Source organism: Tasmannia lanceolata, unplaced genomic scaffold (genome assembly GCF_043159265.1).
Source record: "Tasmannia lanceolata isolate RefF3 unplaced genomic scaffold, GAP_Taslan_0.1 ptg000005l, whole genome shotgun sequence".
Classification (NCBI taxonomy): Eukaryota; Viridiplantae; Streptophyta; class Magnoliopsida; order Canellales; family Winteraceae; genus Tasmannia; species Tasmannia lanceolata.
The window spans coordinates 11,468,253-11,495,409 of NW_027518682.1; the positions used below are offsets into that span (position 1 = coordinate 11,468,253).

Genomic DNA, 27,157 nt, shown 5'->3' on the forward strand with positions numbered 1-27,157 from the left:
TGGTTCTTTATCTTATGGGAGCATGTTCCCTTTTGTTTGGCTTTTGAGCCCCCTTAATTTTTCGTATCTTTGTATTCCATCTATGAAATCTGGTCGGGGTCTTGCCTATCCCCAGCTTACCCATCAATAAAAAAAAAACAGTTGGATGGGTAGGTTCTCAATTAGTGTAATTCTATTCCAAACAATAAAGAAATGATTGATAGAAATGAGTTAAGAAACATGATTCTGATTATGGAAGCACTCCATAGAATAAGAATTGATTCTTACTTCCAGAATGAGAATCATGGGAATGGTTAAAGAACGCATGCAGGCCAAGCATTTGTAGTTGGCTTATGTTCAGAACCATTTCAAGAAACCAGAAAACAATCATAGTCACTGCTGTAAGCGGGCTATGTTGTACTTGGAACCTCTGTATGTTACAAATCACTGTAAATCTATGAATGGAAATGAAAGATATGTCAACCTTTTGTATTCCAGCACAACTGCTAGAAAATCCAATGGTATTGAATATTGGTTTCTTGCTGTTAATAGCGGCCAGTGGCCACACTGTTCAAGCTCCCATTAACATCGTGAGCGTGGGGAGCTCCTCTGAAGAATGAGATTAAAATACATCACAATTATCTTCTCGGGTGAGAGATGTCAAGGAAAACAAAAACATCGTTTCAATTATCATTCACCTGGATTACAAACATCCTTCTTTAAACTTAGCTAGGGCTGTTCTTCAGAAAAGGAGTCACAAAAGCCAGTGTTTAAAAACTCCTTGACTCGACAAGGAACTCGCCTGAGTCAACTCCTTTTTACCTTGGCCGCATTCCGCGTTGCACCACATCTGCATTCCGTGTTTTGCCCTACTGAGTCAATAAACTACTTTGACTCTCCTGACTCCCAAGTTATGAGCACGTCAACCGCACCATCCTTGGCCGCATCCGTGCTAAGTCGACAAGGATTTTTCTTGGCCACGTTCCGCGTCACATACGCATTTTTAAACACTGAAAAAATCTCATCATTTACTCGTGAAAATAAGATAATATAGAAACGAGCTTGGTGGGTGTGTTTGCTGAACTACTTTTCTGCATTTTGTTGCCTTTCTCATTCTTTGCCCCTAGAAAACTGGCTAAAACCATTTTTAATAATGGTTGCCGAACATTCCTTTAATGTTCAAACTTCAAACCATTGAGACTACATTATGTTCTTATTTGATTATCTTTCATTTCAGTAGTACAGTTTGATAGAACAACAATCTTATTAATCGGTTGGATAGGCCATGGCATATTTAAACATCTTAGATATAAATGTCTCTTTGGTGGACCTCAATAAATTTGAATTTTAATATTGGGAAATGATATTTCCACCTCTTATGTAACGCCCGGTTTGGATTGCAGGAATTTTTTGGAAAAGTTTGGAAAAGAAAAGATTTTTCCAAATTTTTTTTGCCTTCCCATTGTTTGATTACAAATGAAAAAATGGTTACTCGAATCACCCCTGTTCAAGTTTTACTAGGGACATACAACTTATAATGATATCCTTCTTAAGAATCCATAACTACATCATTTTCCTCTAAATCGTAGAAATCAATAAAATTCCCAGGAAATTTTTTTTCTGCAAGAAATGTTTATCTTGCAATCGAAATAGGAGATTTTAAATAGGGCATGCTGTAAACCGAAATCATTTTCAGAAATAAGACAGAAAAAAAGGAAGGTGGAAATGCTAATTAAGAAAGGGGGTGGAAATATCATCTCCCTCTTATTAATCAAAGGCGTTTAAAACGTGTAATATAAAGATAATCCGTCGTGACATTTTCCACAAAAAAAATTGAACTGTTTTTTGCTGGCTGATCTGAGCAACATGAATTTTATATTTTTTAATCTCAACCTTTCAAAGAAAATGTGAAAGTTTGATTTTAACGTTAATAGAGTTAGTAGCCTAATCACATGTGTCATGTGTGTCCCCTACCTGTAACAGTATTTGGAGCAATCACATCTGCCTCGACCTTACTATGTGCTAAGCATGTGAAAAACATCTGTTCATTGTGAATTTTAGTTCTTGTTCTTGCCTACAAATAACACACCATAACAAAGTCCTCAACACACTGAAGAAGTTAGAGAAGAAGAAAAAAGGTGAAAGGATGAGTTGTAGCAGTATTCTTGCTTCCATGGGAAGAAGGTATATGTGCTCTCTTCTTAATCTTAATCCGGATTTATCAAACTGTTTAGTTTTTTCTTCGAAATTAAAATCAACACTCTTCAATTCGAGTCTTTTAATTTGTTGGGGCTGCTGCAAAATTGCACTGATTAGATAATTTTTTTTTAATGTAAAAATGTCAATTGTGAAAGTCAAGCCACAGATTGAATGGTTAGGATCGTTCCACGGTTGTGACTTAGGCAGTGGCTAATCCAAGAGGGTGTTAAGTTATGTCAGATAAGATATTACTGTTGGATTTTTAGAGGTTGAGATTAGTTAGCTTGACTCAGTTGTTGGGTTGGATTAGGAAAGTAGATTGGATTAGGATAATCAAGGCCAAATCTTATGTTTATCTCTTTATCACCTGTTACACTTATTAATGAATACATCAGAAATTAGTGAAATATTAGAAACCTAAGCCGCTTTGATCACAACACAAGTGATCTGGTTCTCCGGTGGACGGCCGATCTAGCCGTCCGCCGGGCAAGTAACTATCTAGATTTCTTATTTCCTTCTCACCATATGAATCTCCATAACAAGTAGAAAAGAGAGGACTTTTGAGGCTTTTCATCAAGCACCTTCAATGCGGCAGCCAACTTCCCAACATTGATGGCCGGATGATCGCCTGCAGTGCCCTGTTTCTGAACCCCAAAAGTGTCAACCGACTTCTCCATATAACTGGGGTCCTGGCTCCTTGAAACCTAAGCCGTTTTGGTTTATCTAATAATCTTTTTCTTCCTTCACGGGGCCAAAATTTGTGTAGTTTCTTTGACATGCTGCATGGGGTTTTGAGATGATGAGTGGGAACTAGGAAGGAGCAGCTTTTTAAGCTATAAAATCATGTCTTTTCTGTCACTATTTCTCAGTTTGCATGCCCTTGTTTTTGTCTTAACACCCCTGCCACTAAATTCCAAAGCCCTAGAAGATTTGCTTGCTTTGCTTGCTATTCCCTACTTGCACAATTATCAAAGCTAAGCAGCCTATTACATGGTTCTCAATTCCAAAATAGGGTCATTTAAATTTAAAGCAAAACCAACCACTTGCTCTTGGTAATGATACTCCTCTCCATTGCACGGCCTCTTCATCTTTATCCAAACCTCAGCTGCTAAAATTGATATTGTCACCCTTCTATTATCTTATCTGAAATTCTTTCCCCATATTTGATATTTGCACCACTCTTTTTACACACAGTCCAATTTCCTTTTATGACCTTGATGTTAGCCGTTAATTGTCCACTAGTTGTCATTCTCATACCTTTTTTTTCCTTGCTTTTCATTTCTTTCATTTCATTTGTTTTTTTCAGTTGATGTATCTCTATTTGAGGTGCGTGCCTAAAATAACTACTCTACTCAGCTGAGGCGCTTCGGCCCCTTAGGGTACAATCCTTGGTCCTTTGGAGGAGTGCGTGCCTGAGAGAGTCGGACAAATTCTTTGTGGATTGATGCCAAAAGTCGACCATGTCTTTGCCCATTGTAGCATTGGTTCATAGTGACCCTTTTCATGTAGACTTACCCATCGAGGCCTTGAGTTACTCTTCGCTACTCATCTTGCAAGCGGTATTCCTTTCAACAATCTAACATTCGGCAAGAAGCATTAGTCAATATCAGTGGAATTCTTCATCAGCTTGGGTGTGCATTCAACAGTATGCCGCTAATTGTCTGAAGATATTTTATTGTAATCAATTGGGGATATTTGATTGTATCAAACGTATATAGATTTTCAATCAATATACATTTGAGGGGGCATGTTAAGATATGTCAGATAAGATCTATAAGATCTCACTGTTGGATTATTAGAGGTTGAGATTAGTTAGCTTGACTCGGTTGTTGGATTGGATTAGGAAAGTAGATTGGATTAGGATAATCAAGGCCAAATCTTATCTTTAGCTCTTTTATGTTTATCTCTTTATCTGTAAGTGCTTATTTAAGCACCTATTACACTTATTAATTAATACATCAGAAATTAGTGAAATATTAGAAATTTTACAGGAGGAATTTTTACGGCCAAGATTAAAACCTCAAATGACTATAACTATTGATCTGGGCATATAATATGCCATTACAATTGTCTTGATCATCTCCACATATAATCAAACCGATGTATGTTACGTACCTAATTGGCCGTAACACAAATAAGCAAAGAAAAAGAGAGAAAAGATGGAGAAAGAGGTTGATTCTCATAACGGTTCAATTCAAGAAGAACTATTACTCTCATAAACAAAGTTAACTTTTTTAGTGTAAAATTCTCTTCTTCATTTCAATGAATTACTACAAGCAAAAGGGAGTGCCACATCACAAGCCCATCTATCCACTTACAAAACAAATCACCAATAACTAATCCCCATAACCCCGAATCACATACCCACCCACAGCTACTTAATAACTACATTACAACTACCCATAAACATAATAAAATTATGCAAAGTGGATATTGGATCATCATGAAAAAAAGCCATCGGAAGAAATCAATGAACCCACCCTCATTTCCCTAGTCGGTCCCCTTGATTTCCTCCAAAGGGTAATAGTAATTACAAGTTCATTACGCCTTCATAAACACCGTAGTACTACTTTATGATCTCATTCTACAGATTGGAAGGCAAGGTTGCGCTGATCACCGGAGCGGCCACTGGGATCGGCGAAACCACTGCCAGATTGTTTGCTCAACACGGCGCAAGAGTCGTCATTGTCGACATCCAAGATGATCTTGGCCATTCAGTTTGCAAAGACATCGGCTTGGATGTCGCCTCATACACACATTGCGACGTCTCCAAAGAAGAAGATGTCAAAAAAGCAGTGGACGGAACCGTAACTAAATTCGGTAAGCTTGATATAATGTTCAATAATGCTGCCATTCTAGACCCTCATAAGAGAAAGATAATAGACAACGAGACAAGTGACTTCGAACGGGTACTAGCTGTTAACGTCACAGGGGTCTTCTTAGGTATTTCCACATAAATCCTTTTGTGTTCTCTTCTGTGATTGCTCTCTTGATGGTTTGATTTTTTAATCCACATATATTTGCTTCTGAATTTTAGTGGTTTTTCTTTGGTAAAACCCTACACTTCTTAGGTACTAAACACGCAGCTCGGGTCATGATCCCGGCCAAACAAGGTAGCATAATCATCAATGGGAGCGCAGGTTCGGTGATCGGTGGTGTTGCATCACATGCCTATGTGACTTCTAAGCACGCGGTTGTGGGGCTTACGAAGAATGCGGCTGCAGAGCTTGGGCAGTTTGGTATCAGGGTGAATTGCGTGTCTCCTTTCTTGGTGGCATCGTCTTTGGCTAAGGATTTCATTAAGAAGGATGATGGAGAGATGGAGAGGTGGATTGCTGGAATGAGTAACCTTAAAGGGACTGTGTTGAGGGCAGAAGACATTGCTCTCGCTGCAATATATTTTGGAAGTGATGAGTCTAGGTATGTGAGTGGGCAAAACTTCTTGGTGGATGGGGGTTTTACTACTGTTAATCATACTTTTGGTCTCTTCAACAACAACAACCAGTAAGGCTACTTTGGCAAGTTGGGCTCCCCAAAATAAGAGTTGTTGTGTGTAGGATGTGAAAATTTCTCTCTTAGTAGATGGGCCATGTACAAAAAATGCAGAGGTTTATGATCAATGCAGCCTCTTTTTTTTGTTGCATATTTGAAAGCCAAAAAGTATGGGAAATTTGAATTATAATCATAAAATAATGAAAATAAAGTAATAACTCGCAGATAATCGAACTAAAACAATAGAAAGAATTAAACGGTGAGGAGGAGAGAATGATATGGGTTGAATCGAGGTAATCTAAATATTAGGGCTGCAACTTGGGTCGGGTTTTACCCGACCTGAATCGACCCGACCCGGAAATAGCTTGGGTTGGGTTGATGTTTCTCGGGTTTCGGGTCGAGCTGGGTCTACGATCCAAAAGCCCGCATGAATCTAGGGTTGAGCCGGGTTTGAAGGGGCCCGACCCAACCCGACTTACTTAAGTTATAGTAAGTATTTCTTTTGGGAAGTGATATTTACGCCCCTTTTGATCACCAGGGACACCCAACGTCAGTGTATCAATGGCAAAAAGGGAGATGATGTACTTTATGTCAAAAAAATCCAGTGGCTTTGATTGCAAAGTATACTGGCAAATGGGTGTCCCCGGTGATGAAAGGGGCGTAAATATCATTTCCCATTTCTTTTTTTTCTAAACTTTGTTACTTTAAAAGTGAAAACTTAAGAGTAAAACTCACGCATGCACGCAATCACAGGGACTCTTTCCGTTCGTTTCCCCCCTTTAGCTCTAGGGCTTCAAGTTTCAACTAAATAGTTAATGCACTAAGTAGTTTGTTGTTTATCTAATTTGAGTATAATCATTTTCATTTGGTAATGCATCAATTTATTCTCTTTGGACTAGTTATTAGTTAATGCACTAAAGAGTTCGCCATACTTGAATTTTTGTTCTTCTATGAGTTGAGTTGCCTGCCAAATAAGAGTTTTCCTTAAAAAATTGCGTCAACGTAAGAAAACCCTACCTGACCCGAGATTTATCATGGGTAGGGCTGGATTTGGGAATCGTGGGTTTTCCGGAAAAAAAACCCGACCCAACCTAACCTGAGATATTTCTTGGGTAGGGTTGGATTCTTCAAAACCCGATCCGCCCGACCCGAGTTGTAGCCCTGCTAAATATGTTGTCCTTAAAGGCCGGGGCTGATGTTGGGCACTATCATGTTTTAATAATTGCACAAACTTAGCTTATCTTTTCTTTTTTAAACAGCTGGCAGAAGGCTATTCCCGTTCCCAAAAAGCTCTTAGAAGCCAATTAAAAAGTGAAAGGACAAGCCGAGTTTGTACAATTATTAAAGACGGGTCCGTGTTTTTTTGTTTCTAGAACGGGATCCCGTCTTTGTTTGGTATAGCTCTACCCGGGCCCTTGGTCATGTATCTCCAAAACTACTTCACATGGAGTTTTATGAAAAAAGTAGAATGACACGACGATCCTTTGTTTTATTGCGGCCAATATGCTCTGACCAAATACCGCCCTTACTATGATATGTTGTTTGATAGTTGCACCCCAATCATGACACATACATAGGGAGAGCGAATGCCCATCCTCTTTTCATTTTTCTTTTTTAGAGTTTAGAAAACTCCATTCAAAAGTTAAAGTCTAAATTGTAATTTGAATGGCTAAGATCATCCATTCACCCATCATGCCAATCATACATGTATGGTCCATATCTTGTACAAGTGTTCCATAAATGGCCAACTGGAGCCAAAACTTGTTACTAGCCTTAATTTTTGGAAAAGAAAATATTTGGATTGCAAGAAAAACATTTCTCATGGATTTTTTTCCTTGGAAAATTTTATACTTTCCTCAATTTAGAGGTAAATAATATGATAATGAATAATTTAGAGGGATATTATAATAAATTTGAGGTCCCTCCAGATAAAAAAATGGAATCGCGTTGTTTCATGTTATACTTTTCCAAAAAATTCTTCCAATCCAAACATGGCCTAACTTCCTTAATTACAAGACATATATTGGGATCCACTTTTGCCTCGTTTATTTTTGAAGTCCCTATCTTAGACCATAGGATGTTCGTTATGTATAGGACCAAGACCATGTGGACTAGTTCAAGATGTTCTTCACGATTAAAGGGGGTCTCGAAGTCACTTACATGCTGCGCCCTGGCTTCCCTCATTGTAGATATATGACCCGAAAAATTTATTTAACTGTTGATCGTAACTGCGGCTTTTCGCGGAGTCGTTATTTTTCCTTTCCTTAAACTCTAGTTTCCCTCCATTTCATTCTCTATTGTAAAATGAAGGTAAAGAAGAAAAAAGTGCCTGAGAGATGTGAGGCTCCATTAGTTGAAAAAAACTTGCCTACCCAACGTTGCTTCCTGCGCAACACACTAAAATAAACTAATAGCAGGGGGTGTGGCAAAATCAATTCCATGGTGTGTTATTTCCACACCCTCGGTTTCCTCTCTTAATTAATTTTAGTGCGTTGCGCAGGAAGTTCCGCACAACGTCCGCCAAATATTGTTCCCATTAGTTCATAGATCATTTTGGTTCTTTTCATCCTCAAATTTGCAACTCTTTACTTTCTTTCCTTTCGTTTCTTCTTATTCTTGTTTTTTATTTAGTTTTTCAAATTATCTAGTTTGATTAAGTTCATGTTTTTGTGCCGAATTTGTCTAAAACCTGCAGTTGTTGTTCGATTAATCAGTACTCAATACTTTATTTTCTTGTTAAGTTCACAACAAACTGCAGTTGTTGTTTGTGTGCTGATATCATTTTCCTATATATATTACTGTTATATTATACTGATATGTGGCTGCTCTCACAGGGTGGAGCCAGGAATTTACACTTGGGGGGCTGGTCTAATTTATACTTGCCTGCATTGGTCATTGGGGGACATGGAAACTAAAGTAGATGAGCATGCATGTAAATCCCTTCACCATAAAAGAGATTTGCAAGTCTTTGGGGGGGGGGGGGGGGGGGGGGGGGGTGGTGGCGGCTTTGGGAAAATGATAAAAAAAAAAAATGGAACTTTTAGCTGAAAATATGAAAAAAGGGTTGTGTTGGCTAAATTCTGAGAAATGGGTGAAATGCATCCCAAGGCAAGTTTTAAGACAAGAATGCCCTTTACTTGCTTTTGCCTCAAACAAGGTAAGAAACGGATCCCAATGCATTTCACCAACCCTTTTCACCTTTTTTACCTTCTTCTTCCCCATGCCAAGTGCTGAACTCCATTGCCTTTTGTAAAACTCCATTGAAGAGCGGTGAAACTTCCCTTGAGAACATGTAGATTTTATTGGCTTTCTTTATTTTCTTTGGATATGAAACCTAAGGTTCTCTTGTAGGTCAATTGTCATACATTTGCTTAGGTTTAACATGTTCTTTACAATGCTATGGTGTATTGTCATCATCCTCTTTATTTGTTAGAGATTTGTTATTGTCATCATCCTCTTTGCAATGCTATCGTGTATTGTCATCATCTCTCCATCTCTATTTCTCTATCTCTCTCGCCCTCTATATATGTTTCTGTTTAGAGTAAAACCCAGCTGAAACTCCTGTCTATATACAATTAAAACCACTATTTAAATGTGTAGAATGAATATTTAGTTCTTGGAACCACTATTGATATGTGGGAACCAGTATCTAGTCCTCGTAACCACTAAGTAGTGGTTCTGAATGTGGAAATTCACTGACGACCCTATGTAGAAGATCAAAACCACTATTTAAACACTTAGATAATCTATTTATATCGACCTAACCACTATGTAGACCTCTGAACCACTATATAGTGGTCCTGAAAGTATAAATAGTGAGAATAAAATGTTATGCAATCAAAACCACTATAAAAAGTGAGAATGAGTGTATAAATAGGGGTTTAAACACTCAAAACCACTATTTATACTTAGGAACCACTATTTACCACTATGTAGTGGTTTTGAGGTATAAATAATGGTTCCAAGTTTTAAATAGTGGTTCACACATTATAATAGTATTTCATTGGGTGTCAAAGTTGTCATGAATTTATGAACAGTGGTTTAAATAGTTGTCTAAAACACTCAGATCTTATGGTGGTTCATAGTTTAGAAGGCCTAATACTTCTTCCAAGCGTATAAATTGTGAGAAAAAAGTTTTACAGTCAAAACCACTACAAAAAGTGAGAATGATTGTATTTATAGGGGTTTAAACACTCAAAACCACTAATTATGCCTAGGAACCACTATTTACCACTATGTAGTGGTTCCAAGGTATAAATAGTGGTTCCGAGGTATAAATATTGGTTCATACATTCTAATAGTATTTCATTAGGTCTCAAAGTTGTCATGAATTTATAATCAGTGGTTTAAACACTCAGAACCACATTTAGATGAAAGGAACAACAATTGAATCCTTCCAAGCTCTAATTGTGGTTTCAAGATTCATGAGAATCACAATTACAGTCAAAACCACTATAAAAAGCGGGAATGAGTGTGTACATAGTGGTTTAAACACTCATAACCACTAATTATACAGTGAGAACCACTATTTATACCTCGGAACCACTATGTGGTGGTTCCGAGGTATAAATAGTGGTTTCAAGGTATAAATAGTGGTTCATACATTCTAATAGTATTTCATTAGATTCATTATCCTTTTTGGAGTGCTTTTCGGATCTTAGGTTTTGAGTCCTGGTCACAATCTATTTTGAGTCGGGTGAGACCATCCATCAAAGTGTCCTAAGTTCAACTTATATTGTACATAGTTAGCGCTTAGAGTTAGAGATCAAGAGAAAGTGGAAAGAAACTCAAGAGGATGGAAAATTTTTATCCAGCCAAAAATACAGAACATGAAATGTTGTTTGAAGTTTTGAGTATGTTTTCCATAGGCTGATCCTCGCCCTTCAATCTACAGAGGTTTCCATAATCCGAATTTCCTCTATGGATTGGAGGGCTAGGATCACCCTATGGAAATTATATTTTGGGCACAACCTATTTGCATTGTGTGGCCCATCTAATTGGCGGTTTTGATCATCCTACCCGTACAATAATTTTTGAAAAATGCTGGAGTATACGGGTTTACACCATATAAAAACTTTCTCATGAAGAAACAATAGGTCTTCCCTACCACCAAGTCAAAAGCCAAGCATATTTATGTAATTAAACACAATTTCTACAAGGGCAGTGATAAATTCACCTCTTATTTTTCAAAATGGACTGTACAGCCCGCACCATAGGATGATCCAAACCCCCAATTGATGGGCCACAACATAAATAGGTTGTGCCCCAAAAAGTATTTCCATAGATGATCCCAACTGTCCAATCTATAGAAGTTTCCACAATCTGAGTCCCTCTTTAGATCGGATGATTAGAATCATCCTATGGAAATGATTTTTGGGGCATAACCTATTTACGTTGTGGCCCATCAATTGGGCGCTTCGGATCATCCTACGGAATGGGCTGTATAGTCCATTTTGAAAAATATGAGCTGATTTCATCCTAGAAGGGGGCTGTACAATGGAGTTTTACCAAAGGCAATGAACTTTCAACACTTGACGTGGGGAAGAAGAAGGTAAAAAAGGTGAATAGTGTTTGTAAAATGCATTGGGATCCGTTTCTAAAAAAGGTGGAGGGAAAAGCAAGTAAAGGGCATTCTTGTCTTAAAATATGCATTGGGATGCATTTCACCCCTTTCTCGGAATTTAGTCAACACAACCCTTTTTCATATTTTCAGTTAAAAGTCCCATTTTTTTTTATCATTTTCCTTTTGCTTTCTAAAAACAGGAAGTGCCTTTTTTTCCCAACGGCTTTCTTCACTTGTTTTTTGGCTGCAAGAAAAGAAAAGAAAGGAAAAGAATCTGACGTGGAAAGTTGGAAAAGAAAGGAAAAGAAACAATGAGAAAATTCCTTTTGTGAGAAAATCCGTTGTTCACTTGGCTGAGAAAGGAAAATAAACTACGCAGGCAAAGTAGTTTTCTCAGGAAAGTGATTTTCCCATCCTTTCAGTGAGAAAATTTAAAAGGAAAGTGCAAGAAAGTTAGTTTTTCACGTCATTATTTATATTTTCCACCTGTGTAATTCCTCTTTCCTGAGAAAACAAGTGAACGGCGGAAAATGTCAAATAATGTCCGATCACGGAAAAATTTGGCTTACTTTCTTCTCCTTTCCTTTCTCAAGAAGGTGGCAAGTGAACAGAGCCAACAAGAATTATTGAATCTGGTCTAGCGGTGGATTAAGAGCCATGCATTTACGAGCAAAGGACTATTGCAATTCAGAACCACGTTATCACATGTCTAATCAAGGGCATCTTTTACTTTACTTTTGAAACCAGATGTGAGAAGAAAATTTCTTGTCGTAAGAGTAGCAATAGAAGATGATGAATATTCGATACAAGTAGCACGAATGGTATATAGGCCATACGCTTGTAGACATGCCTGGATGAAATATGGATTCTTGCAAAGTTTAGCACCCAAACAGAAGAAATAGAAGTCTAATTTATTGAATCAAGCGCCTACATGCAGTTCCCCAACAAGCTTAAAAAAAAGAGAAGTGTTTCAAGCCATAGAGTTACAAACTCCCCGCGAGCCTATGGCTCAGGTGAGTGTTCTAAGCCTTTAGAGTTACAACCTCCCCACGAGCCCATGGCCCAGGTGATCAAGAGGCCATGGCGATGGCAGGATTGACTATGGTAGAACCCCCGTCCACCACAAGGTTAAGCCCACTAACAAGCTTGGCATCATCGCTTGCGAGATAGAGTGCAGCAACAGCAACATCATCCGGCTCGAGTCAAACACCTTTCAAACTGGCCGTTTTTCCCAACCAAGTCTCGATCTCCTTCTCCCCCATACCAAATGTGTTCTGCATCAATGGAGTAGAAGCAATTCCATCAGGAGCTATACTGTTTACTCGGATCCCAAACTTTCCGAGCTCAGCACACAAATTTTGTGTTAGACCCACGATGGCATGCTTTGATGCTTTGTAAGCGTACAAAGTGCCCGCGCTCGTGATGGAAGCAACACTCGAAGTGAAGAGAATGCACCCTTTCCTGTGTGAAATCCTTGCGGCATGTTTCGCACCTAAGAAGGAGCCAAAGATGTTTACACTGAGAACTTCCTGGAAATCTTCGTTGTCGATTTCTAGTACACTCGGTTTCAGTTTATCTGTGATCGCTGCATTGTTGTACATGATGTCGAGCTTCCCGAACCTGGAAACGGCAATGTCCACTGCATTTTGGACATCTTCATCTTTGGTTATGTCGCAGTGTGCGAACAAGGCATTTTCTGAACCGAGCTCTTGGCAAATAGATTGGCCCAACTTGTCTTGAATATCGGCGATCATCACCTTTGCACCGTGACGCGGTGCTCTCTCCGACCCCGCTCGCACCGCCAGTTATCACCGCCAGTTATCACTGCCACCTTCCCCTCCAACATGCAAAATCAACAAAGTTAAAATGAGTTTTTGCAAAAAGTGGAGAAAAACTAAAGTGTGAAGTACGCTTACCGTTTAGCAATGGCAACTGCTTCAGAACCCATCTTCTCCATAACCTCTATAGAAAATGGAAGAGATATGTTGGGTTTAGGACATGGTTGCCATTTTTATAGGGCAAAAAGTCTATCAGAACACGTGTCTCACGCGTCTCCACTAACTAAAAATGAAACAAACTACTTGAGTTCCCCATGTATAGGGGGAGTTAATTAGTAGCGCCCGCCCGATTTTCAATGATGTGTGAACTCCTGCGAATTATTCGCGACACTCCGGGACTTCGACTTTGAATGTGCGGACATCTAGACTCTTGTGAACATATGTGAACTTCAACAAGAACTTCAGAGTCAAGTAGATACTGAAGTCGCGCGCTAGTCATCAACAAATGCGCGACATTAAAGCCTAGAAAGTTTAAGATTTAATTTTCCACCATTACCCTGAGTTGTTTGTGGGCACAACTCCTGTTGGAAGTGTTTCCAAATGTGCGACATACACCATGCACTGAGTTGTGACACGTTTGGATATTCGAATTTTAGAATCACGGATTTCTTCAAAATTGTAGCTAAGAGACAACAGAAGAAGCGGACCAGCCGTCGTTTTTGAGTTCACCCTTCTTTTCGTCAGCAAGAGAGTAGCAGATCCTCCCATATTTTCAGGTTTTAGAAATCTTAGGATGTGGGAGAGATTTTTAAAACCTGAATTTCTCACTTAAAATCCAAGAAACGCTGTCAGGACAGCATCAACAGCTTGATCATGAACCCTCTTTTACATTGTTTTCAAATTACAAACCTGGATTCTAAAATCCGCATACCCAAACGGCCCCCAAGGAAATTACCAAATCAATCAATTCCACTTTCGTCTTTATTTTCCAAATGAAATCCCTTTTCGGAAGTTTTTTCCTTCAGAAAATAAATACGGAAGTGGAATTGACTGCTGATTTGCTCATTTCCATGGGTGTTTTTTTGCATTTCGCAGAGATTCGAGCTCACTTTCTTGTCTTCTTGTGCATGTGTTGTCGCAACATGGCCTGGTGTTTCATCTTTATTTTCCAAACGAAATTCCGTTTTGCTGGCAGCCCTTGGAAAGAAAAACACTTCCAAAACTGGATTTTGTTTGGAAAATAAAGACGAAAGCGGAATTGACCGCTGATGTGGTCATTTCCGCAGTGTTTTTTTTTTTGTTTGCATTTTATGAGGATCTGAGCTCACTTTCATGCCTTCCTCTGCATGTGTCACAACATGGTGCATTTCTTTATTTTCCAAACGAAATCCTGTTTTGATAGCAGCCCTCTTTTCCAAAAGCGTCCTAATCACTTGCCTCCAGTAGCATCCTAATCACTTGTAATATTGAAACATCGTCCTTATTTTCCATGGAAATGGCATTTGAAGGACGAGTAAAACTTGTAATATTGAAACCACATCCTTATTTTCCATGGATATGAGTCATTTGAAGAACGACTGAAGGATAGGAACTCACAAAGAACAACAAGACATGGTAAAAGGCATAAAAGACTTTGGGTCTTTTTAAGTTTTTTTTAAAGAAATAATAAAAACAAAAAAAGGAATAAAACCCGCGGGTTGACCCGACCCAACCCATGTTTTTGCGGGTTGGGTGGGCCGCGGGTCGATTTTGGCGGGCCACTAAAACCAGGACCAGTGCCCGCAAATTTGCGACCCGCGGGCAAGGTCGGTTTTGCCAAGTCTAGTTTTGGGTATTACCGATTTCAATTTCTGTATTGACTGAAATCCGAAATTGGTCATTTTGGATTTCGGTCGAAATTTAAAACCATCGTCATGACCAAGTCAGTCATGGCCCCTAGAACAAGAACAGAACAATAAAAGACTGAAACAAAAAAGAACATGATCTCCTCAACTATTAACTCAAATATCTCTAACTCGGGCCTAGTCACTTCAGGCCGAGCAAGATGATCTGATCTGTCTCTTCTTTGACCAAGTCACTCAGGCAGGGCAACATGATCTGTCTCTTCTTTCGCGGACCTCCTCATGTGATGGTAGCGCACTATATGACCATCACACAGAGCCAAGATCTCATCAACCCATTAAGAAAATCTCCATGGTTGAGGAGATATCCATAATTAATAATGGCTTACAGCATATAAATCTCCTCTTTTAAATGACTTTTCCTACACCATATAAAATCTCCTCTTTTAAATGACTTTTCCTTACGCAGGCCAACCTTCTAGTTTATTTATGACTAATCTTCTTACACTTTGAAAAAACTCATTATCAAAAGAGAGAAAGTGCAGAGGACCATCTCAAAAAAAAAACACTGAATCGAAGGTGGGCGCTTCTGAGAAAGAGACGGATTTGGCTCAGCCCGGTCAGACAATAAGATCACTGAATCCGAATGGAAATCTGCCCTCTGTGGACAAAGAAATGGATAGTGAGGGATCTCTGAATGTTTTGATGAGTGTGGATCCTAACAAATCACAGGTTGGGGAGGAGGCTCTTATGACATTGAAAGTTCCTGGGGAGAAACTCAAAACTGATGAAGGTGTGTTGTCGTCTCCTACTCGATTACCACTCTGTTTTTCGGGCGTGGTGGGCGACGAGATCTGTGGAGATGACGGTACAGAAAAGCACCTTGCTGGTCTATCATCATGTCCTACGGAAAGTGTGGACAAGGGGAACCCAATGGATATCGGGGGGGGGTGGGGGTGGGTAATTGTGGGGGGTCGCTGAATGAAAACATGTTGGGTGGCGATACGAATCACTTCCCCTTGATTCCGGGTGACGAAGCGGGGACAGAGAAGGTTTCTCAGGAGTCCTCGGCGGGTGTGGACTCTATGGAAATTGAGATACTAAACAAAATCAATGATTGCTTAAAGGATGTAGAGGACGGGGTCTCATCTGAGTCAGCGAGCAATACGGACAATGTTGATGCCCTGCTGAACATGGGTCGTGATTTCGGAATCCTGTTTGAAGAGAATGTTTCCAAGATTAAGGAGATGGCAGAGAAGAATGATAATCGGGAAGGAAAGAATAAAGCATCAGCCATGAAGGGGGGGGGGGGGGGGGGGGGGGGGGGGGGGGGGACGAGGGAACTAAGGCGCCTTCAATAAGGGCTTTGGGGGGAGGGTGCTGGAATTTCTTGACTTTACAAATGAAGGTTATTTTCTGGAACATAAGAGGGCTGGGTTCGGATAGAAAGAAACTGGCCGTCAAAGATCTCTGTCTTGTTAGAAAACAGGACATTATAGCAATTATTGAATCCAAAATTGAAGGGGACACTGAACAGCTGATTGATGATATCTGGGGAAGATCAAACCGAAGGTGGGAGGTGAAGGATTCCAGGGGATCGTCTGGAGGAATAATCATAATATGGAGGGACAATATTTTCGATAGATTGGATTCTGTTATCAATGAACATTCCATTTCGATCAGGTTCAGGTGCAGGGCAAGGGGGTGCCAATGGCTGATGACCACGGTTTACAGTCCATCTAGGGCAAGATAAAGGAGGCTCCTATGGCCGGAACTTATGAGTATCCGGGATCAGTGGCAGGGGGCATGGCTCATTGGCGGGGATTTTAATACGGTCAGATTCCCTTCTGAGAAAAGCAGGGGAGGCTCGATTACAACCAGTATGAGGCGTCTCTCAAACTTCATTCAAGAAAGCGAGCTGGTGGACCTTCCTCTCGAAGGTGCAAAGTTCACATGGACTAACAACCAGGAGTCGCTGGTATTAAGCAGATTGAACAGGATTTTGATATCTAAGGAATGGGATGAGGAGTTCCCACGGATCTGTCAGCGAGCTCTTCCAAGGCCCATATCAGATCACAATCCTATGATGATCTTATTGACGGAGTTTAATGGCAGACCGAAACCTTTTCGTTTTGACATGGGCTTATGTGATGTGGAGGCCGTCAATTCCAAAATCCCGGAATGGTGGAACGCTGCACAAGAGGGAGGTTGGAAAGGTATTGGTGTTTGTCAAAGATTAAAAGTTCTCAAGACACAGATTAAAGAGTGGGCGAAACATGCTAGGGAGGAAAGAGACTTCAGGAAGGGAGAGGTGTTGTCTAAACTGGGCCACCTGGAATATAAGGAGTCTGAAGCAATCTTGGATGAGGAGGACAGACAGGCTTGTGTGGAGTTGATGGCTGAGTATGAGGAGATCATTCACAGGGAGGAGATTAGTTGGAGGCAGAAATCTAGAGTCACCTGGCTTAAGGAAGGGGATAAGAACATCAAGTTTTTTCACCGGATGGCCTCTTTGCGGGGGAGGGTTAATGCAATTAACTGTGTATCAGTGAACGGAAGCCTACTGGAGGAGGAGGAGGCCATTCGAAGCCACATAGTGAACTACTACCAAAATTTGTACTCCTCACAGGTTAGTTGGCGCCCTAAGCCAGCGGGTCTTCATTTTCAAAGGATATCTGGGGATCGGGGGAGATGGCTGGAAAGACCTGTTTCTGCTTAGGAGATTGAAGCGGCGTTGAAATCCATGAGGAAAGACAAAGCGTCAGGCCCTGATGGCTTCCCTATGGCTTTTTATGAGCAACATTAGGAAACTTTCAAAACGGAAATCCTGGCATTCTTCACTTCCATGAAAGAGGGATTCTGAACCGTGCCATCAACACAACCTTTATTTCACTTATCCCGAAAATTGATGGAGCCGTAGAGATTAAAGATTACCGGCCAATCAGTTTGGTGCATGGGGTCTACAAAATCCTAGCAAAAGTGTTGGCTGGAAGGCTTAAACTGGTGATGGGAGAGATTATATCAAGATTCCAAGGGGCCTTAGTGAATAAGAGGCAAATTTTGGATGGTGTACTTATACCTAATGAAATCCTTGATTCAACGAAGCGCGATGGAGGCAGCGGGCTTATCTTTAAGGTGGATATTGAAAAGGCGTACGACCATGTGGACTGGGGCGTTCTTGATTACATCATGGAGCGTATGGGGTTCGGTTCAAAATGGAGGAAATGGATGTCTGCTTGCATATCTTCAGCCACTTTCTCCCTACTTATCAACGGATCGCCGGAAGGTTTTTTCAATTCATCTAGGGGCATTCGACAAGGGGATCCACCCTCGCCATATTTGTTTATCATAGTGGCTGAAGTTCTGAATAGTCTGTTTGAAATGGCTGTTGAAAAGGGGTATGTGGAAGGGCTAAAAGTGGCTGAGAACTCACCGGGTGTATCTCATCTGCAATTTGCAGATGACACGCTGATCTTCATCCGGAATAACGCAATGCAGGTCTCCAATATAAAACTTATTTTCAGATGGTTTGAGATCTGTACAGGCTTGAAAATTAACATGTACAAGAGTACATTAGCAGGGATCAACGTTGATTATGGCCGTGTATCGAGACTTGCCGTGGTACTGGGTTGTACGGCTTCTTCACTACCAATTTCCCATCTGGGGCTGCCATTGGGATCCGGAATTCCGACAAAATCACAGTGGGATCCGGTGGTGGTGAGGATCGAAAAGAAACTAGCATTGTGGAAGAGGAAATATTTGTCGTTTGGCGGGAGGATTGCTTTGATCAAGGCTGTGTTGGCAAACATACCGGTTTACTATATGTCGTTATTCAAGATTCCGGCTTCAATTGCAGCAAAAATCGAGAAAATGCAAAGGGATTTCTTGTGGGAAGGTGTGGAAAGCGACAAGAAACTCAAACATCTTCTCAATTGGGATACGGTTTGCAGATCAAAACGTAACGGTGGACTTGGGATTGGGAAGCTGCGATTAAGAAATAAATCACTGTTGGAAAAATGGCTGTGGCGTTTCGGATCGGAAAAAGATGCGCTGTGGCGGAATATCATAGGGAGCAAGTACGGTAAGGGATGGGGGGACTGGATATGTAGGGATCCATCGCGCGGCAAAGGATCGAGGGTTTGGAAATCAATATGTTATGTGAAAAACCAATTTCTAGCTCTCATTCGTTTCAAGGTGGGTCAGGGCGCGAATGTTCGATTCTGGCAAGATCTCTGGATTGGGACACAAAAGCTCATGGATAGATTCCCGGACCTATTCAGGTTGGCCCGTAACAACCTTGCATCTGTGCAAGACAACTTCAATAGAAGGGCAGGGACTGATAGCTTGGTGTGGGATGTTAAGCTACAGAGAAATCTGAAAGAAGAGGAGATCAATAATTACACTTCCCTCCTTCAATTATTGGAGGGCTGTTACATATCCTGGAATGCTGAGGATTCAATTGTCTGGCAGCCAGAATCAGAAGGTGAGTTCACGGTTCGTTCATTCCTACAACAAATGAAAAATGAGGTAGGGGCTGAATCTCAGTATAACACCTTTTGGCAGCAATCGATTCCGCCTAGGATATTGGCTTTCGCTTGGTCGGTCACCCATGGGTGTTCAATACATGTGACCGGTTGAAAAGACGTTATTTTCATCTCGCTAGTAGATGTGTCTTATGCGGTATGGAGGAGGAGTCACTCAATCATATCTTCATTCACTGCCCTTTCTCAACCAGATTATGGAATGCTATTTTCCGGGCTTTTGGAGTTCAATGGGTTTTGCAGGCGCGAATATCCGATGTATTGCTTAATTGGGGAGGGGCCTTCCAACATTGCATAGGTGAAGCATTATGGAAACCTCTTCCGATGGCCATTACTTGGTACATTTGGAAGGAACGGAACAGCCGCAAATTCAACGACAAGGCGAGGCATTGGAGGCACATTACTCTGGAAATCAGATTAGCCCTTATCTCCTGGGCAAAGGCGAACGGAAGCATTCCCTACTCTACTGGTCTGGCATTGAAAAACTGGCTTGTGATGGCGCATGAAAGGCTATCTCGGAGGGAGATATCACCGATATGGGTTGCACCGGGGGAAGGATGGCTAAAACTTAATTTTGATGGCAGTTCCCAAGGCAACCCTGGACCTGCTGGTTTTGGGGGTTTGATTCGCGATTCATTTGGGAGAACTATAATGTCATATTCCGGACCCGCAGGGATTTGCGACTCGAACGAAGCCGAGGCTAGGGGTCTGCTTTTCAAACTCAGATGGTACTTCTCTCATAACTTTGGGCCTTTAATGGTGGAGGGGGATTCCTCTAATGTCTTAGCAACTAATAACGGTGGAGGGCCATGGAGATTACATAATATCCTTGATGAAATCCGGGACCTTGTAAGGGCCATTCGCCCTACTCTCACACATCGTAGGAGAACTGCCAACTCCTCGGCAGACACGCCGGCAAAAGAGGGTGTCATCTTAATGTCTGTCATTGTAATATTTACAGGGGCTATGACCTTGCGTTGATCTGCTGTATAGCTTAAAGCACCTTTGTACCGGGACATCTTGTCCCCTCTCTCCTTTTTAATAATATTTCTGTTAACTTTCAAAAAAAAAGAAGAGAGAAAGTGCAGATGTCATTTTCAGTGGTTGGAACAGTATTTACTATTAACTGATGACGATGATGAGTGAGTACACGTATGAAAGCAGTGGTACACTCCAGATGTTTGTCGAAATGCCTAACCAAAGCTCCAGAAATAGAAATGTTTATTGAATGCATTTCCCCAACAAGTAGAAAAAGAGGAACAGTGTTAAGAGTATATGAGATTCACATTGTTGGATTAATTGCTATATGAGGAAGGTGATTAGGTGGGCAGAATAAGATCATATCTTCCAAGATTTGATTTGGATTGATTGGAGTTAGGTTAAATTTGGTATTGGGATTATCTCTCACGATCTTATCGTTTATTTCTTTCCATGTTTATCTTTTAAGTGCTTTATAAAAGCACTCACTGTGTTAAATGAAATCATCCAAAAGTTTAGTGAAAATTCCTAAATTCTTCAAAAAGACAGTAAGATTATGTGGTGAACCAAGAAATAAAAAGGGAAAAAAGGTAAGAAAACGGCATAGTTGGAGTAGTAGCTCATGGTGGTGGTCAAGAGGCTTGAGAGGCAGCCATGGCTATGGCAGGATTGATTTTTGTGATACCCCCATCCACCAAAAGGTTAAGCCCACTCACAAACTTGGCCTCATCGCTAGCGAGATAGAGCGCAGCAAGAGCAATATCCTCTGGCTTGAGTGTAACACCTTTCAAATTCGCAGTTTTCCCAATCCAAATCTCAATCTCATTCTCCTCCATCCCAAACGTGTTATGCACCAAGGGTGTAGCGATTCGATCAGGGGCAATACTGTTTACTCTTATCCCATACTTTCTGAGCTCGGCACACAAGTTCTGGGTCAGACCCACCACCGTGTGCTTTGATGCCTTGTAAGCATGCAAAGTGCCGGCGCTCGTGATGGAAACAGCGCTGAAGTGAAGAGAATGCACCCTTTTCTCTGTGGAATCATCACCCTCGCCGCATGTTTGGCACCTAAGAAAGAGCCGAATATGTTTACATTGAGAACCCTTTGGAAATCATCGTTGTCTATTTCTAGTACACTTAATTTCAATTTATCTGTGATTCCTGCATTGTTGAACATGATGTCTAGTTTCCCAAACTAGGAGACTGCACTGTCCACGGCATTTCGGATGTCCTCATCTTTGGTCACGTCGCAGTGTGTGAATAAGGCATTTTCTAAACCGAGCTCTTGGCAAATAGATTGACCCAAGTTGTCTTGAACATCGGCGATCACCACCTTAGCACCGTGATGCACAAATAATCTTGTGGTGATCTCTCCAATCCCACTAGCGCCTCCGGTTATCACTGCCACCTTCCCTTCCAACCTGCAAAATCAACAGAGGCTAAATGTGTGTGAGAGAAAAGTAAAAGGTTGGAGAGGCAAAACGCCAAAGCTGTTTTAAGATGCAAGTTTGAGATATCTCACACTCTAACATGCCCCCTCAAACATATGGTTATTGCTATCTGTGATTCAAATTGTGATAACCGATGGACGGTTGGGGCACTCACAATAAGTTGTCACAATCTGAAACGAACATGGCCTAAAATTAATGAAAAACTAAGGTGTGAAATGCTCTTACCGTTTAGCAGTAGAAGCTGCTGTACTACTCATCTTGTCCAGAGCGGCTATGGTAAATGGAAGAGGAGATATATTGGGCTTAAGATGAAGAATTTTAAGGATTTCACTAATTCTTGAATATCTTGGATAAATTACAAAGACAATTGATGGTGCTTATAAAGAGCACTTACATGATAAACATAGAAATAAATCAAGATAACTATGGAAAGAGATAACACTAGAATATTATAATCTAACCTAATCAAATCTACTTTCCTAATCTCTCTTGCTTGCCTCTTCTAATCCACTTGGCTAATTTATCTAGTTGTTTCATTTAGCCAACTTACCCAATCTACCTCCAAGATGATCCAACGGTGAGATCTTAACCCAATCCAACCGTTGGATCCCACATATTCTAACATGCCCCCTCAAACGTATGTGGATTGAAAATCAACATACGTTTGATTACAATGAAATTCCTCAATAAGAAAATAAAATTTTCTCCCCATAAGAAAATAAAACCTTTTGATTGGAACCGCAGTGCCGAAGTTTGATGATGAATATGCCTTGATGTTGTTGCCGAATGTATATTGCCGAAGAAGACGCCGCTTGTTGATTTGCCGTGAAGAGATGGATGAGAACAAATCATAGCTTCAATGGGCTAGACAAGAATTAAGCCTCGATGGGCGAGTGGTAATGGGTCACTATGGACCAATGCGGAATGTGCAAGAAATGGGTCACTACGGACCAAAGCCGGAATGGGCAAGAAATGGGTCACTATGGACCAATGCCATAATGAGCAAGTCATTAGGCTGATTTAGAATATCGAACCTTCTGGAAATAGGTCACATTGGACCAAAGCCTCGAAGAGCAAAAAGGATTATCTCCCCAAATCATGTCATATGACAATCTCTTAATTATAGCAATGTGGGTTTCCATTTAGCCTCACACGATTCCTTTCTCATGTATATTCCAAGTTTCTATGTATTGCCATTCTTTCCTCGTCAATCCCATAATCAAGGGATTGGATATTATTTGTAATATGTATATATACATTTGTTTATTGGAATAGAAAACATTTACGTTTAACACTAGTTTCTCACTTTCTATATGGTATCAGAGCCAAAGAAGATCCATCTCTTCTAGGCCTGCAAGTTATGTTCGTTTTGTTTCTCTGAATTCTTCCTTAAGTTTTGTTCATTTTTCATCTCCTCTTACATCATTCAATATGGCCAACGATGGAAACAAAAACCTCCCTTCTCATATCGTTGATGAATCTCATGGATCGAATTCAACCTCAATTGTTGACATGGTTCCTGCCCTCACCTTCAATGATCCTTTCTCCTTCATCCTTCTGACAATCCTGGAAACGTCCTTGTTTCCAATCTTTTCAATGGTGAGAATTACTCCACATGGCGGCGTGCCATGTCTATTGCACTTACAACAAAGAACAAAATTGGTTTTGTCGACGGTACCATAACAAAACCGGCGCCTTCAGATTCTTCTTTCACAACCTGGACACAATGCAACACCATGGTTCTTTCTTGGCTTATCAATGCCATCACTCGTGATCTAGCCGATACCATCATCTACTCTGACGTTGCGTCAGACGTTTGGCAAGAACTCCATGACCGTTTTTCTCAAGGAAATGCTGCGAAGATTTTTCACCTGCGGCGCACACTCATTAACCTGCAGCAAGACCAACATTCCGTTCTTTCATATTTCAACCGGCTGAAAGCTTTATGGGATGAACTCTCCTCCTACACCACCCTCCCCACCTGTTCGTGTGGTGCCATGAAACTTATCGCTGATTTGCATCAGCAAGAACGCCTTATGCAATTCTTGACGGGATTAAATGACTCTTTTGCTGCCGTGAGAAGTCAGATTCTCATGATGGACCCTCTCCCTACAGTTGCAAAGGCCTACTCTCTGCTTCTTCAAGAAGAGCATCAGCGTGCTCTGCATATTTCTCCACAGCTAGATACTGTTGCAGCTGTTGTTGGACGTGCACGGACCGTACCTACTAACACCGTGCGTAATCCCCCACGTCCAAACCCTAACAGTAGTGCTCGCCGGAACCGTCCACGTTGTCGCCACTGTGGCAAACTTGGCCACACGTTCGACACGTGCTATGGTCTGCATGGATATCCTACACGAGAAGCAAATTCATCGTCTTCCAACCCCTTGGACCCAACTTCAGGTTCTCTCATAGATCATGGTACACACTCTGCAAACTTGGCTGGTAAGGCTTCCACTTCATCATTTTTTTTTCAATTCCTTGGATTGTCGATACTGGAGCCACCGATCATATGACTTGCTTTCCTATTGCTTTTTCTAAATCTCATGCCTCTTCTTCCTTGAAACCTGTCCGACTACCCAATGGCACTTTATTACCTGTCTCGCATGTTGGTAATATTGTTTTCCCAAATGGTTTACATCTTGAAAATGTTCTCTGTGTCCCCACATTTACTCACAATTTACTCTCTGTTAGTGCTCTCACATCTTCTCATAATTGTGATACTATCTTCTCTTCTGATAATTGTCGTTTTCAGGACCGGCACACGAAGAGGATGATTGGAGTGGCTAAACGGCATGGAGGTTTATATCTGCTTCATCCAGACGCGGTTGCCTTCTCGGTTTCATCATCACCATCATTTGATCTCTGGCATTGGCGTCTGGGACATTCATCACTTCAACGGTTACAATTTCTAGCTAGAAATTTTGATGCTATTTCTTTTTCTAATAAGTGCTTATGCACTGTTTGTCCTTTGGCTAAACAATCTCGACTTCCATTCCCTAATAGTTCTATTTCATCTAGTGTTCCTTTTCAGTTATTGCATTGTGATATTTGGGGTGCCTTTTCCATACCTTCTCTTTCTGGTGCTCATTACTTTTTAACTATTGTTGATGATTTTTCACGAAGCACTTGGTTTTTTTGATGCGCTACAAGTCTGAAACTTTTTCCATTTTAACAACCTTTATTGCTTTGATTCATAACCAATTTAATCGTTCTGTTCAACAAATTCGAAGTGATATGGTTCCGAATTCTTTAGTGGTAAAATGCGCAAGTTTTTTTCATGAACATGGGATATTACATCAACATAGTTGTGTTGGAACCCCCCAACAAAATGGGGTGGTGGAACATAAACATAGGCATTTACTTGAAGTTGTGCATGCCCTGCGGCTTCAAGCAAATTTTCCATTATCTTTTTGGGGCGAGTGTATTCTCACTGCCACTCATCTCATTAACTGCATGCCCTCCAAAATTTTACATAATAAAAGTCCTCATGAAATATTAATGCAAAAGCGGCCCAACTACACCCTCCTTCGTACATTTGGTTGCTTGTGCTTTGCTCATAATATCCATCACCGGCACAAGTTTGATAGCCGCGCTCGACGTTGCATTTTTGTTGGCTACCCATATGGCCAAAAATGATATAGACTCTATGACCTTGACACTCACACTATCTTTGTTAGTAGAGATGTCAAGTTTTATGAACACATATTTCCTTACAAGCAAGGCATTGATAATGACTCGCATGCTGTCATCCCATTACCCGTCCTTGATCCTGAAACCCCAATTGTTAGCTCTCCAAACACCACGCCTTCTAGCCCACCCCTTACCTCTGTACCCTCATCCCCTCAACCCAAATCACCATCTTATTCCCCACCACCACCACCACCACCACTTAGGTCAACTTCTCCCACTGTTGATTACCATGTTCATGATGCCCCACCTTCTACTCGGACCCAACGTGCTCACATCCAGCCTAAGCATCTGGCAGATTATGAATGCTCCACTGCTGTCACTGACCCCTCTAGATCGCCTTCTTCAGGTACGGTTTATCCGCTTTCCAATTACTTATCTTATGACAAAACTAGATTAAGTAATAAGATTAGATTAGGATTATCTCCCCAAATCATGTCATATCTCTTTCTATGTTTATCTTCTTGAGTATTCTCTATATAAACACTCATTGGGCTTGATTGTAATGCATCCAAGAATAATAGAAAATCTTCTCTTCAAAACTTAACATGGTATCAGAGCCAACGACATTGGCTTGACCTCTCCACAAGTGCTTCCGTTCTCAGGCGGACGGCCGATCGGCCGTCCGTCCGGACCAACAATGATCCCCTTAGCCTAGATCTTGGTCCTCTCTTTCTTTTTTTTCCCCGTCTTGCCTTCATCCAACGTATCCCTCTTTCCCTATTCTCTGCCATTTTATTTTTGCTTTCTCCACTCACGCTGAAACAACAAGAAGATTAAAAGTTGAAGAAGGTTTATCTTTTGATGCTGCCCAACTCATCTTATGCAAAAAAACAAAGGGTGTATCACCAATGTGATATTTGCACACCCTTTCCTCTTGTTCAAAGTGAAATCACCCCCAATATTTGATATCCGCCTCATCATTTTCCTTCCATTGGAACAATTGTTAATGTCATTTTTGTTCTACAATTGCTATTCGCTATCAAAAGCCGCTAGTTGTCGCTTCTCTTTATCTTCTCTTCATTTTCATTCTCTTTATCTTTCAACTTCTATTTCAGTCTTTGATTTTCTATTTCAGTTGAGGTGCCTTTCTTCGAGGTGCGTGCCTGAAATAGTCACTCTACTCAGTTAAGGGGCCTCAATTCCTTGAGGGTCGTGCCTGAGAGAGTCAATTTCCGTGAGTATCGGTACTTGCCGACCTATGATTTCTTGCCCACTGAGGCATCCTTTTGCTTATCGATGCATTGCTCCATTGTGACCCATTTTCAGAAGGTTCGGTATTCAAAACCGGCCTAAAGACTCGCCCATTCCGGCTTGAGTCCAATTCAGTTCTTTGAGGCTCTGTGCGCCTCGTCTTTCATGCGACACATTCTTCAACAACAGGTGGCAATTCATCTTCAGCAATATCAACAACAGGCGGACATCAATCGTAACAGTGTGCATCAAAATTTTTTACATTTCTTTTTTGGTATATCTATTGTAATCAAACGTATATCGATTTTCAATCCATATATATCTATTGTAATCAAACGTATATCGATTTTCAATCCATATACGTTTGAGGGGGCATATTAGAGAATAAAATCAAATCGTAGATTGATTGGGGTGGATTTTAGGTTGATTGGGTTGGATTTTAGATTGATTT

The 27,157-nt window shown here is 40.8% G+C and overlaps 2 protein-coding genes and 2 pseudogenes across 2 annotated transcripts; 2 read left to right on the top strand and 2 right to left on the bottom strand.

Annotated features, from left to right (window-relative positions):
* Positions 1 to 1,990: 1,990 nt before the first annotated feature.
* Positions 1,991 to 5,821, top strand: LOC143877485 (secoisolariciresinol dehydrogenase-like). Its single transcript, XM_077379548.1, has 3 exons — positions 1,991 to 2,163; positions 4,769 to 5,121; positions 5,250 to 5,821. Exons 1-3 carry the CDS (start codon positions 2,126 to 2,128, stop codon positions 5,684 to 5,686), a joined length of 828 nt encoding a protein of 275 aa, XP_077235663.1. The 5' UTR covers positions 1,991 to 2,125; the 3' UTR covers positions 5,687 to 5,821.
* A 6,341-nt stretch (positions 5,822 to 12,162) lies between these two features.
* LOC143876354 (short chain aldehyde dehydrogenase 1 pseudogene) lies at positions 12,163 to 13,190 on the bottom strand (annotated as a pseudogene).
* Positions 13,191 to 20,905: 7,715 nt separating this feature from the next.
* On the bottom strand, positions 20,906 to 22,079 carry LOC143876355 (short chain aldehyde dehydrogenase 1 pseudogene; annotated as a pseudogene).
* A 1,371-nt stretch (positions 22,080 to 23,450) lies between these two features.
* On the top strand, positions 23,451 to 24,338 carry LOC143876356 (uncharacterized). Its single transcript, XM_077378070.1, has one exon. The coding sequence runs from the start codon at positions 23,451 to 23,453 to the stop codon at positions 24,336 to 24,338; it is 888 nt and encodes a 295-aa protein (XP_077234185.1).
* Positions 24,339 to 27,157: the final 2,819 nt, after the last annotated feature.